The following is a 13364-nucleotide window of genomic DNA, read 5'->3' as shown; positions in this document are numbered from 1 at the left end:
CCATGACCCTTGGAACAATGTCTTGCCCCCTTGTTTGCTACCAATGCAATTCCTCTGGAGAGGGGAGTCCTGCACAGGTTATTGCCACCCAGAAGAAAAGGGGATGTGATCAACCAGGACTAAACCCCTCTTTTAAAGGACCCCTTAGCAGCTGCATGTTCTGCCACTATGGTGTGTACATCCCTTCTACATGTATATGTGCAGATGGATCAGTCCTGTACATAGCTACTTCTATTAACCTCCACATTCCAGCTGGCACAGTGGTAGTACTTATATTTAAGGATCTTGTATACAGCAAAACCAAATCTCAGCTTCCTGAACTACTGTGATGGGAGTGGAATATTAAACTTCGCACCAGTTGAATTGGATGGAGATGTGCTTTAACCCCTTTTAAAGGGTTGTGTTGTGACAGACATTTATGGCACCTCTGGGACCCGCACCTATCTCCTGACATGTGGTTCCACAAACCACGTTCCCGCCTGGTGACGCGGCCGCTGGCTGACGCATCCGAGCCGAGAATTGTTGCACAGCAAAACGGTTTTTCGTCCTGCTGTGGGGCCCAGATCGATCAGACATTTATGGCTTATTCTGTGGATATGCCATAAATATCTGTCATGACACCACCCCTTTAAGGCACGGCTTTTTTTAAATGAATTTTGGGGGGAGGAATGGCGAAAAAAAACTCCAAATATGACATGCAGTATAAATAATGTTAACCTTTTTCTATGGCTGTTACGATTGCAGTGATACCTTATATCTAATTTTTGTTTAATGTTTTTAAATAATAGAATATTTTTGAAAAAAAACTATTTGTGAACTGTTTTTTGAGGGACTTTTTTTATATTCATCATAATTTTCAATTTTCTCACTAGAGAACTTGAAGCTGCAATCGTTTGATCGCTTATACAATGTTTTTGGAATACTTCGTATTTCAAAGCATTATTGCCTGTCTGTGAAACGCTGACAGGCAACCTGTTGGGCCGTGCCTCTGGTATTGCTTAATAGGCAGTGGCAGATTAAGTAGACCATAGCCCCTGGGCTGTTCCTCTAAGTTGAGTCTCCACCTCCGCCCTGCTGTGACGTGTCTATAGTTGACACCACCTTTCTGTGCGAACATTGACCAATAAGTGTTACGATTCCCCTTGTCAAAGGGCTGTGTCCCTACATACTGACAGTCTCCAACCATTGCTGGCATTATCGCACTATGTAGGGACACATCCTCCTGACAAGGGGAACAGTAACACCCATTTGTCTATCAGTCCTGTTCTACACAAAGACTTTTTGTGGAATACAAGGATTTCCTATAACAGACCTATCAGGAGAAGTGGCAAATTCTCTATAAATCCAGTGCCTCACAGGAGACCTTCACAGATTCTAGTCAGTCGTTCTTTTTCTCTGTCAGGGCCTCATGATGACTTCTCCCAGGACACGACCAATTTCTATAAAATTTGCCACTCTGAGGTCTTCGGCTCCTTACTCCTCGGCCATTGGCCAGAGGCCTATCCGCACCCTGCAATGATTGAGACCACCTAAAGGGTTAAACGGCCGAGATCAGAGGTTCAATCACAGCCGCACGTACAAAACAGGGCAGAGACCACAAGAGCTGTGGAATAAAGTGCAGCTGTACGGAATATGTTATATACGGGGTGGTAGACTTAAAGAGGCTCTGTCACCAGATTCTCAAATCCCAATCTCCTATTGCATGTGATCGGCGCTGCAATGTAGAGAACAGTAACGTTTTTTTGTTTTTTTTTAAAAAACGTTCATTTTTGGCCAAGTTATGAGCTATTTTATATATATATATATATATATATATATGCAAATGAACTTTGAAATGGACAACTGGGCGTGTTTTTTTTTGTATGTCCAACTGGGCGTGTATTGTGTTTTTAACTGGGCGTGTTTACTTGTTTCACTAACTGGGCGTTGTGAATAGAAGTGTATGATGCTGACGAATCAGTTACCAGTCAGCGTCATGCACTCCTCTCCATTTATTTACACAGCACATAGTGTTCTTACTAGAACGATGTGCAGCCACATACACAAGTGTCCTGATAATGAATACACATGACCTCCAGCCTGGACGTCATGTGTATTCAGAATCCTGACACTTCTGAATCTTTTCTGTGAGATTCCAGCAAGCCACGCGTAATCTCTCGAGATTACGAGGTAAATGCGAGTTTCGTTTCCCTTGCTGGAATCTCACAGAAAAGATTCAGAAGTGTCAGGATTCTGAATACACATGACGCCCAGGCTGGAGGTCACGTGTATTCATTATCAGGACACTTGTGTATCTGGCTGCACATCGTTCTAGTAAGAACACTATGTGCTGTGTAAATGAATGGAGAGGAGTGCATGACGCTGACTGGTAACTGATTCGTCAGCATCATACACTTCTATTCACAACGCCCAGTTAGTGAAACAAGTAAACACGCCCAGTTAAAAACACAATACACGCCCAGTTGGACATACGAAAAAAAACACGCCCAGTTGTCCATTTCAAATCTCATTTGCATATATATAAAATAGCTCATAACTTGGCCAAAAATGAACGTTTTAAAAAAAAAAAACACGTTACTGTTATCTACATTGCAGCGCCGATCACATGCAATAGGAGATAGGGATTTGAGAATCTGGTGACAGCCTCTTTAATAAAGCAACCTTAATTAGGCTATTGCCCTTTAATTCTCATAAAGTGCTCTGCTCCACCAGCACATATGTGATGCCTTTTTCAGCTGTGTACCAGAGCAATTGTAATAAGTGAAAGGCTTCATGTACAATAATAGCAGATGCAGAATAATTGCTATATATTAATTGAGACCAGAACGTTCTATACATCAGGGATCCAATGGCGAATATACATTGTGAAGGTCATCCTTTACCATACTGCATGCTGGAGTCCTGGTAGACCAGCTCTGCGCCAAACGCCAGCCTCGAGATCATGTCATCTTCAGTAAACAAAGTTGTTTTTTTTGTTTTTTTTACTGCCAGCAGGATTAAATTAATGCTAATGGCCTTGAGAGGCCAATTACATGTAAATTATTGTAATGTCAGAGACTAGACCACAGCTACTTCAGACGAGACCAATTATTCTGATACTCCATCACAGTGGCCCCTTCTGGGCACAGTACGGCCGCGTCATGAGTAGTTTATATCAAAATGTCGTTATGTCATTAGTACTGATTAATAACGTCTGGCCAATAAAGAGTTTGTGACTAAAGGTGGCCATACTCTTTAGATAGTTGTCGGCCGAACGAATCCCCTATAAACATGAAGAGCAGGGAAAAGGCAGCTGCCAGACTTCTTTGGTAGCGGCTTGTCTCCTGCAGGAACAAAGGATCGAGCATATTGGAATTCATCATGCCTGATCCTTCTCTCCCCTGACATTTGCCTCGGGGGAGAGTCGGGATACCCCCCTACACATTAGAGTATCGGCTGGTTTGGCCCATTGTCATCTAATGTGTATGGGCACCTTTAAGAAGAGCCTTGTTGTGGACATCCCACACGTAAAATATCTCTTGATTATATTTTATGTACAGATATATATATGGTTGGTGAACCAGTAAATAGACCTTTCATGTATATTATATGAAAGGGAGAATGTTGCCACAGCACATTTAGGTATCTATACAATGACTTATGATAGCTGATAATATGGGTGCAATTACACCCACTAAATGGACCCCTAAAGTGCCGGTAAGGGGCTTTAAAAAGTGAGTCTGTGACTGCCTAAGTACCGCGAGGCTCTTCCTGTTTCTAAGTACTGTGAGGGTGAGTCATGTGACCTAGCTTGGCTCCGCTTCATTACTAAGGGGAGGGGCATATGTGACAAACTATTTTTGTTGTCATTATTCAGTGTCACCCATATGAATAGTATCTGTACATGTCTCCTACATATTAACGGCCTGTCCCTTATTCCTCTAGAACCTGTTTCATCATCTCACAGACATACAGGGTAGTGGTGTGGTGAAGATTCCAGAAGCAAAGGGCGACGATGCCTGGAAAGTTTACTTTGATGAGACGGCTCAGGAGATCGTCGATGAGTTTGCCATGCGTTATGGGATTGAGTCCATTTATCAGGCCATGACGTGAGTATGCCTCTATATCTTTGTCCTGATATGTAAGTAGGGGCATTTGCTTAAAAATGGTGCAACTGGTTGATAAATGTCACCTCCAGAACCCTCTTATGATTCATTGATAGATCTGTTTTTTATGCCTCCTGCCAGAGCTCCATTGTCCGTCATAGTGATGTTTGATTGTCATCTCCAATTAATTGGAATTTGGGGCTACTGGTGTGGTAAATTACGACATTGATGGGGAATGACATCATTGATGCCACTTGACATGATGTTAAGGGGTTGTCCAGGCTTCTTTAAATAAAACAAAGATAATAAAATAAAAATATACTTTGTTTCAGTACTATGCCATTTTCAAGATCTCTTCTTGCAGTCAATGAATTGGAACATTCTTCATTATATCCAAAGACTGAAAACCTCTCTAGATCTAATACATATTACAGCTAAGTTTTTGTTGCAATATATTAGTGTAGGTAAGAGTTATCGGACTGGAGTCTAGGACGGGAAACATTTTTTCTGCTGTGTTTGACTCCTAGAGGATTTCCTAGATTGCACACATTGTAACAAACCCTCAGTTGTGTGAGTATTTCTAAATCGTCATCTATCCAGGCCTGAAAAATCTGCTATGAGTCCAGCTAAACCCAGTATCCCACTTTACTCATATCTCACTCATAGGGGTTCAGCAAGCTGAGATTTGTGCTATGTGCATGGTCCTCACACTATAGAGCTGCTTTAGCTGTACCTGTGCTACCTTTGACATAGGGGGAGGGAAAGCTGTGGTCACTGGTGATTCTCGTTCTTAAAACCCTATAAGTTTATGGTGACCGGTAAAATGAAGGGATGGCACCCTCTCAGTAACCCGAGATCGCTTCCATCCTGATAGCGCTGCCTGCCTGGTCTGGAATAATCCCAGTTCTAGTCAACCACACGCTCCCGCAGCATTGTGTCCCTGTAACTAATGCAAGCTCAGAGTACCGCTAGTAAAGGGACTGTATCACTTATGTTTTTATTTTACTAACTAAAACCATATAGCAAAACAAATTAAGTTATTTTTTTTTTCTAAGCTGTTTTTTTTTTTTATTGTATATTTATTTTTATTTTTTTCTATTTTCTGTTCGTGATTATGGGGCAGCCACCTGGATCGATATGCTGTTAACAGCAGTTAGAGATATGCATCCGCCACATGGACCATAGGAAACTATAGTCTGGAGCTGACCTATTGACTTCTATGGGAGAGTTTTCTAGGCATACTCTGACCTGTGCAGACGTCCCTGTGCAGGGAGGAGGTGGAGGGGATTTGTGACCATCACCCATTTTCAATGGTGGATCCTGTGTCTTCTGCCTCCAGCCTTATTCTTAAAACATATCTTTAGCATGAAAACTTGATTTGACCAATAGGTCATTTTTTAATGACACCGAGAGGACCCTAAGCTTCTCTGTATTCTAAGCAAGCAGCGCTCTATTAGACTGTAGACAAATATCACATTTTATTTTACTTCTTAATAACCATCTCCATAACACAATAACAGGTGACTTAATTTTCATTGTCACGCTGCAGTGAACAAGTCATTAATCCAGCTCATTATAGGCAGACGATTCCTCACATCACTTATCCGCTGCATCATCTGCCTCCTTTCTGTTGAGAAATGATGTTTTTGCTTCCTGTGAAGTACAGGCAGCATGATTATTCACAACCTTCAGTATGTAGCTCCAGCCGTGAGAGCTCCGTGAATAGTCCCCTGCCTATTCTTTATAAATCAGGCGCTGTTAAGACTGACAGAAGGTAATTGACAGCTGTCACAGGACGTATAATTTACAGGAGAGCAATGGAAATATTCCGGTTATATAATTTAGGCTTACTGAATAACGACTGCCATGTACTATAACAACTAGTTATAAATTATAGCCTAGGGTTTCTATGTGTATTCTGAAATCTACTAAAAGGGGAGCTCCATCAGGATATATTCCGCCCCTATTACTTTAATATTTTGTTCCTGGTATTACCATTGCAGTTATATTATATTGTGATCAGGAAAAAGCAAGCACAATTGGAGGACTGCAGGTACTAATAATGACCTCCGAGGCCAATAGCCATTATTAAATAAGGACACTCCGACATTTATTATGGGTAAAGTGGGGGTAGGCTACAGCTTTTATTAAAGTATGGAGAACCTCATCCATTAAATATTTATTGACATTAATATTTGTAAATATCACCTCGCATGCCGTGCCACCGCAGCCGCGGTGGGCATGTCTTTGTTGGTATGTCAGGTGACTTGTGTCAACCGAATGTTCTTCCAATACCGCCAACGGAGCCGGGTGTGTCCCTACACCGAGCTCCGACTCCCACCTAAAAGAATGAAAAGAGCTCACTCAATGGCATCCTGTGAACATTAGTCCTTGCCGCCAGCGTGGATAACTAAAACTATGGGTGCTTGAGTGAGTTTACTGACAGCAACGACCTCGGGTAAAACTTGTAACCACTTGAGACCTCTAATGCCTCTCCATGAGACATTAGATTGTGTAAATCCCAAGTTCACCCGGGCGATAAGAGGACCTCTGGGCTGCCCAATAAATATACGAGTGCCCAATCAACCATACAGTGGGTCTCCGAAGGCCTGTAAAGTAGAAGAGGATGAAAATCAACATGTTAGTAAATGGGGACGAATATAACGTCTAAAACAATCAGATTTCTATCTACCCAGCCTTCTTACATCGCTCTCGGACATGCTTGCCAAATTAGCCATAGTCGCTGCGCCAATTCTAAAAGAATGTGTACCAAAATCTGACTACGGGACTCAGACAGCCAGCAAGCATTTTTTTGAACACTGATGTGAATCGATATTTTGATAAAGGGGATCCGTCGATATGTAACAAAAACATGGGCCCAGGGGACGAATTGAAATATAAGATTTCATCATCGAAACTGGGCAGAAAAAAGCATCCAACTGAAAAATGGACAACCACAGGCCATCTCTTTAAATATCCGTCTTAGACCGATGTATACGCACTCTGATAGAATCTCCCAAAACAACGATATCTTCGAACAAACCCGAGGGGCGAGCGCGAGATTCTGATACCAACTTGCTTATATGCAGAGCGCTGAAAAAGGCTAATTAGAAAGAGCAAGCAAATAACGACTACTCCAAGCTGGAACCGCAAACCAAAGGGGTGATATCGATCAAACGTCGAAGTAAAAAATAATCTCTAGTTTCTTCTCTAGTCTTTCTTCCCTTCTCTTGCCTGCGCTTGTAATTGCTGTCCGCCAAACGCTCATTGAAATCTAACATGCCTCATCCTCCTTTTCCTGCCGTCGGAGGAGGGTTGGTACACATTAGATAGTCTGACGGTCCTGCCGAAATCGGCAAGTCAAACCTACTTTTACCTAATGTGTATGGGCACCTTCCTCTTCTCTTGCCTGCCTTCCTCTATTCTCTTGCCTGCCTCTTCCCCTCTTCTCTTGCCTGCCTCTTCCTCTTTTCTCTTGCCTGCCTCTTCCTCTTTTCTCTTGCCTGCCTCTTCCCCTCTTCTCTTGCCTGCCTCTTCCCCTTTTCTCTTGCCTGCCTCTTCCCCTTTTCTCTTGCCTGCCTTCCCCTTTTCTCTTGCCTGCCTCTTCCCCTTTTCTCTTGCCTGCCTCTTCCCCTTTTCTCTTGCCTGCCTCTTCCCCTTTTCTCTTGCCTGCCTCTTCCCCTTTTCTCTTGCCTGCCTCTTCCCCTTTTCTCTTGCCTGCCTCTTCCCCTTTTCTCTTGCCTGCCTTCCTCTTCCCCTTCCTCTTGCCTGCCTTCCCCTTCCTCTTGCCTGCCTTTCCCTTCCTCTTGCCTGCCTTTCCCTTCCTCTTGCCTGCCTTCCCCTTGCCTGCCTTCCCCTTCCTCTTGCCTGCCGTCCCCTTCCTCTTGCCTGCCGTCCCCTTCCTCTTGCCTGCCTTCCCCTTCCTCTTGCCTGCCTTCTCCTTTTCTCTTGCCTGCCTTCTCCTTTTCTCTTGCCTGCCTTCTCCTTTTCTCTTGCCTGCCTTCTCCTTTTCTCTTGCCTGCCTTCCCCTTTTCTCTTGCCTGCCTTCCCCTTTTCTCTTGCCTGCCTTCCCCTTTTCTCTTGCCTGCCTTCCCCTTTTCTCTTGCCTGCCTCTTCCCCTTTTCTCTTGCCTGCCTCTTCCCCTTTTCTCTTGCCTGCCTCTTCCCCTTTTCTCTTGCCTGCCTCTTCCCCTTTTCTCTTGCCTGCCTTCCCCTTTTCTCTTGCCTGCCTTCCCCTTTTCTCTTGCCTGCCTCTTCCCCTTTTCTCTTGCCTGCCTCTTCCCCTTTTCTCTTGCCTGCCTCTTCCCCTTTTCTCTTGCCTGCCTCTTCCCCTTTTCTCTTGCCTGCCTCTTCCCCTTTTCTCTTGCCTGCCTCTTCCCCTTTTCTCTTGACTGCCTCTTCCCCTTTCCTGTAGCTTTTTGTACAGCTGAAGATTTTACAGGTTAAATCTGCATATAATGTTCAATAACTTTGCAAAGACTTTGCTTTGCATATCTTGTACTGATCTGACTCGCATCATAATTTATACTCTAGTCACATCCAGGGCTGATGATTTTCTGTTAGTACTCACTCTACAGAATGTCACATCTCACTGTTACCAATTACTGGTCGAGATCCCAAAATGGTACTTTTTGAGGACCTTTCCCTTGCAGATTTTTCCAATGTTGTCTAGAGAAGTTCTTCGATTACTAATTTGTAGACATAAGGGTTAAGCTGCAGTAGTCTAACTCTGCCACTATTAGGGCACCAGAGTACAGTCATGCAGGTGAGATGAGGTGTATATGGATAAGCACCCATACTTACTACTGAAGATTGCGGTGACATTCCCCTACCCAGACAATAAGAGTGCCTCAAACTCCGGATAAAGACTGAACTATTTTGCTTGAACTTTTCTCATTTTAGCATTTTTTTTTTAAAAAAAACTTGAATAGTGGCGAAGGCTTTTGTGTCGTTTGTGTGGAATAATTAGCGGTGGCAGCAACACATTGTCTGGTGTGATCTGTAATAAAACCTGGAGGAATCCTGTTGTCAAACTGAATATCATTCATTGTTCATATATTATCCACCCAAACCACATCCTGGGGCCGCCACATACTGATCCCACACGAGGTTTGTGCCACTCGCACGTCAACTTCCCCGTGAACCTAAGAAATGTCATTGTTTGCTCCATTTATATTCCAGTCCTACATTGAGCTTACTGACATTTCACTCTAAATGTTCTTCTTAACAAATGAATGCTACGGAACCGCCGATTTAACCTTTGCTGCTGGATTAGGTGGATGTCTGCGGCATTTCTCTATCTGGTGGGATGCAGGCTAATGGTAGAGGTCCTGACGCTTCTACGACTATTCCGCCACTAAACTGTCTGGTTGGTGAGATAAGGTGTGAGGGAAAGAAAAAGCTCTAAACCTATTTTGTAGAATGTAGAAATATAATGATGATATTGGAGTTCCATTCGCTGCAAACGTATTCTGATACTGACCTACATGCCCCTATTATCGGCAGAGTGCAGGCTGACATTTATGTCATTTGGGAAGGAAGCCATTGTAAAAATTAGATTTTATAGAATAGTAATTATAAAATGCGTTTTATAAACTTGACAACCCCTCTAAGCTATTTGCTCTCATTGGTCTAATTCATAATCTGTAACCACAAACTATCTTCTCTTTCCAGGCATTTTGCTTGTCTGTCTTCAAAGTATATGTGTCCTGGAGTACCAGCCGTCATGAGCACTCTCCTCGCCAATATTAATGCCTACTATGCCCACACCACAGCCTCCACCAATGTATCCGCATCGGACCGCTTCTCAGCCTCTAACTTCGGAGTGAGTGTTCACCATTTTTATCTCGGCGGTCTTTGAGATGACCACCCCTGTTCTGTCCAAGTTCAACCTTTCTTAATCAACTACATGTTTTTCATTTGCTAGATTAGTTATAACCTCAATGCCATTTGTCAATAAATAAGCATCTAGCCTTTTTTTGACTTCTGACCTAGTATCTGCCATTACTACCTCTTGGGGTAGGGCATTCCACAGTTTGACTACAAAGGCCCTTTTATACGGGACAATTATCGGGAAACGAGCGTTCATATGTACGCTTGTTCCCGATCATTGCCCTGTGCAAACGCTCGTCCATCGGCTGATCGTATTGTTTATGCAGCATAAAATATTATCGTTGTCGGCAGCGCATCTCTCTGTGTAAACAGGGAGGTGTGCTGCCGACTTAATAGAAATGTTTCGAGGAATGAGCAAATGAGCGCTGATCAATGAGCGGTCTCTTTTGATCGGTGCTCGTTTACACGGCCAATGTTGGGCCGAGTAAGAGGACCTGAACTGTAAAGAACCCTTTCCTGTTTTGATGTCTAAAACGCCTTTATTCCACACACAATGAATGTCCTCTGGTATTTTGTGAAGTCCTTGGAAAGAACTAATCGCTAGTTCTTTGTATTGACCACACATGTACTTATACATGTTGACCTCTAAGGCTGAAGAAGTCCTATTTTTCTAATCTTTCATTGTAAGAGAGACCTTCCATCTCATTTAAAGGGAATGTGTCGCGAATTAAACCTTTTTTTGTTAAGTAAGTTACTTATTTCTATTTTTTTTTTTAAGTTTTTTGCTGTGTTTTTTTTTTTCTTCCACATGGTGGAAAGTATTAAAAATTAAATAAGAATTTGACATGTTTTCCTATGTTGGCCACCAGAGGGAGCACTTCCCAGAATTACAGCAAAGTGAATAAGGCAAAGCAACCTGACTCACAGCTGCCGTAAATCTGGGAGGGAATCTCACTCCCCCTCCTACAAGCCAGGAAAAGGTGTCTTCAAATTGTTAAGCAGTGTCCGGCTGCCATTTTGGGTGTGATTGTTGAAATGCAGCTCGCAGAAGCTATAGGACGCACCAAAAGGCTAAGGGTTTGTTCACACGCTTACTAAACAAAGGGAAAACAGCTCCTGATTTTCAACCATTTTTTAATCAAACTCTCGTTTTTGGCAGCGTTTTTTACAGACGTTTTTGGAGCTGTTTTTCTATAGAGTCAATGAAAAACAGCTCCAAAAACGGCCCAAGAAGTGACATGCACTTCTTTTTGGCGGGCGTCTTTTTACGTGCCGTTTTTTGGAAAATGGCCACGTAAAAAAACGCCCTGTTGGAACAGAAGGCTGTATTTCCCATTGAAAACAATGGGCAGATGTTTGGAGGCGTTTTGCTTCCGATTTTTCAGCCGTTTTTCGGGACTTTTACGGCCTGAAAAATGGCTGAAAACACTGCGTGTGAACATACCCTTCGAATGATGAAAGTGAAGTGAATGACTTTTCAGTTGACAGGTTCACATGGCGTGTATTTGACAAAATTTTTTTTTCGCATTTTACATGCCTCTCCTGCTAAATGTTTTTATCCCTCCATCCTGCTGACAGTCTCCTCCAGGATCACTACCCAATACTGCTGACAGTCTCCTCCAGCATTACTGTCAGCAAGATTGGGTGGTGATGATGGAGGAGACTGTCAGCAAGATCGGGTGGTGATGATGGAGGAGACTGTCAGCAAGATTGGGTGGGGACACATCACCATACAATCTTGCTGACAGTCTCCTCCAGCATCCCCATACAATCTTGCTGACAGTCTCCTCCAGCGTCCCCATACAATCTTGCTGACAGTCTCCTCCGCAGTAGAGGAGACTGTCACACCACTCTGTGATAGGAATAACCATCTGCTGCTGACAGTCTCCTCCCCGATCTCCTGATGACGGATAACTCACCTCCTCACCCGATCACAGTCCGCACACCGTCCACACTGACAATACATCTCACACGCAGCACTGCTACATACATACAGACACACACTCAGCTCTACCACATCTGATAAGCTTAGCCCTGCACACCATCCACACTGAGAATACATCTAGCGACAGGGAGGGGCCCGTCGGGTCACGAGAGCGGGGGTCTGTGAGAGAGAGAGAGGGACAGACAGAGACACACACCTTACCTGCTGTGCAGCTGGTCTTCATAATGGCGCCTGCTATCTCCCTACAAACCGGCTTCTCTTCTGTGTGACTCTGACCTGCGTCTGCGCAGTACAGAGCCAGATAGTAGAAGCAATGAACGTCTCGCGTTCATTGTGCCCTATGCCCTGTAGCTGCCGTATTCCATCTCTTTATGTCGATTTAAAGAGGCTCTGTCACCACATTATAAGTGGCCTATCTTGTACATAATGTGATCGGCGCTGTAATATAGATTACAGCAGTGTTTTTTATTTAGAAAAATGATCATTTTTGACGGAGTTATGACCTATATTAGCTTTATGCTAATGAGTTTCTCAATGGACAACTGGGCGTGTTTAACTATATGGCCAAGTGGGCGTTGTACAGAGGAGTGTATGACGCTGACCAATCAGTGACCAATCAGCGTCATACACTTCTCTCCATTTATTTACACTGCAGCTAGCGATATAGCTATATCGCTATGTGCTGCCACATACACAAACACTAACATTACTGCAGTGTCCCGATAATGAATATACATTACCTCCAGACAAGACGTGATGTATATTTAGAATCCTGACCACCTCTCTGCACTTCTCTTTGAGTTACAGCATAGCAGGCGTCCTCGCTGGAGGTAATGTATATTCATTATCGGGACACTGCAGTAATGTTAGTGTTTGTGTATGTGGCGGCACATAGCGATATAGCTATATCACTATCTGCAGTGTAAATAAATGGAGAGAAGTGTATGATGCTGATTGGTCAGCGTCATACACACCTCTGTACAACGCCCACTTGGTCAAAAAGTAAAACACGCCCAGTTGTCCATTGAGAAATCCATTAGCATAAAGCTAATATAGGTCATAACTATAACTAAATAAAAAACACTGCTGTAATCTACATTACAGCGCCGATCACATCATGTACAATATAGGCCACTTATAATCTGGTGACAGAGCCTCTTTAATCGACATACAGAGATGAAAAAATGGCAGCCCCCATAGAGAAGAAAAAGTATGAATACATTAAAAAGTAGAAAGTGACAACACAAATAAATAAAATTTTTGTTTACATTATATTAAAAGCAATATAATAATAATTTAAAAAAAAATCATGACACCTTCTCTTTAATAATGTAGTTCCCCTCCTTTGAGCCTTCTTCAGCTCCTTTATGTCCTTTTTGTAATGTGGATCCAGAAATTGAATCCCATATTCAAGATCATGGCAATATTACAATATAATGTTTTTTTTTGTTTTCATACACCCTAAAATCATATTTGCTTTTGCAGCTGCTGCTTGACATTAAA

The 13364-nt window shown here is 43.0% G+C and overlaps 1 protein-coding gene across 8 annotated transcripts in view; it reads left to right on the top strand.

Annotated features, from left to right (window-relative positions):
* UNC13B (unc-13 homolog B) overlaps window positions 1-13364 on the top strand; it is a 352877-nt gene that overhangs the window by 283111 nt on the left and 56402 nt on the right. For all 8 annotated transcript variants that reach the window (XM_075839917.1, XM_075839926.1, XM_075839936.1 and 5 more), the window contains 2 exons: window positions 3925-4088; window positions 9758-9908. In XM_075839917.1, the coding sequence (XP_075696032.1) occupies window positions 3925-4088; window positions 9758-9908 (315 nt within the window). The remainder of the gene's footprint in view (window positions 1-3924; window positions 4089-9757; window positions 9909-13364) is intronic.

The sequence above is a fragment of the Rhinoderma darwinii genome, chromosome 1 (assembly GCF_050947455.1).
Source record: "Rhinoderma darwinii isolate aRhiDar2 chromosome 1, aRhiDar2.hap1, whole genome shotgun sequence".
In the NCBI taxonomy this organism is placed as follows: Eukaryota; Metazoa; Chordata; class Amphibia; order Anura; family Rhinodermatidae; genus Rhinoderma; species Rhinoderma darwinii.
Note: the sequence above shows the minus strand (reverse complement) of the source record. Positions and strands in the feature narration are given on the sequence as shown.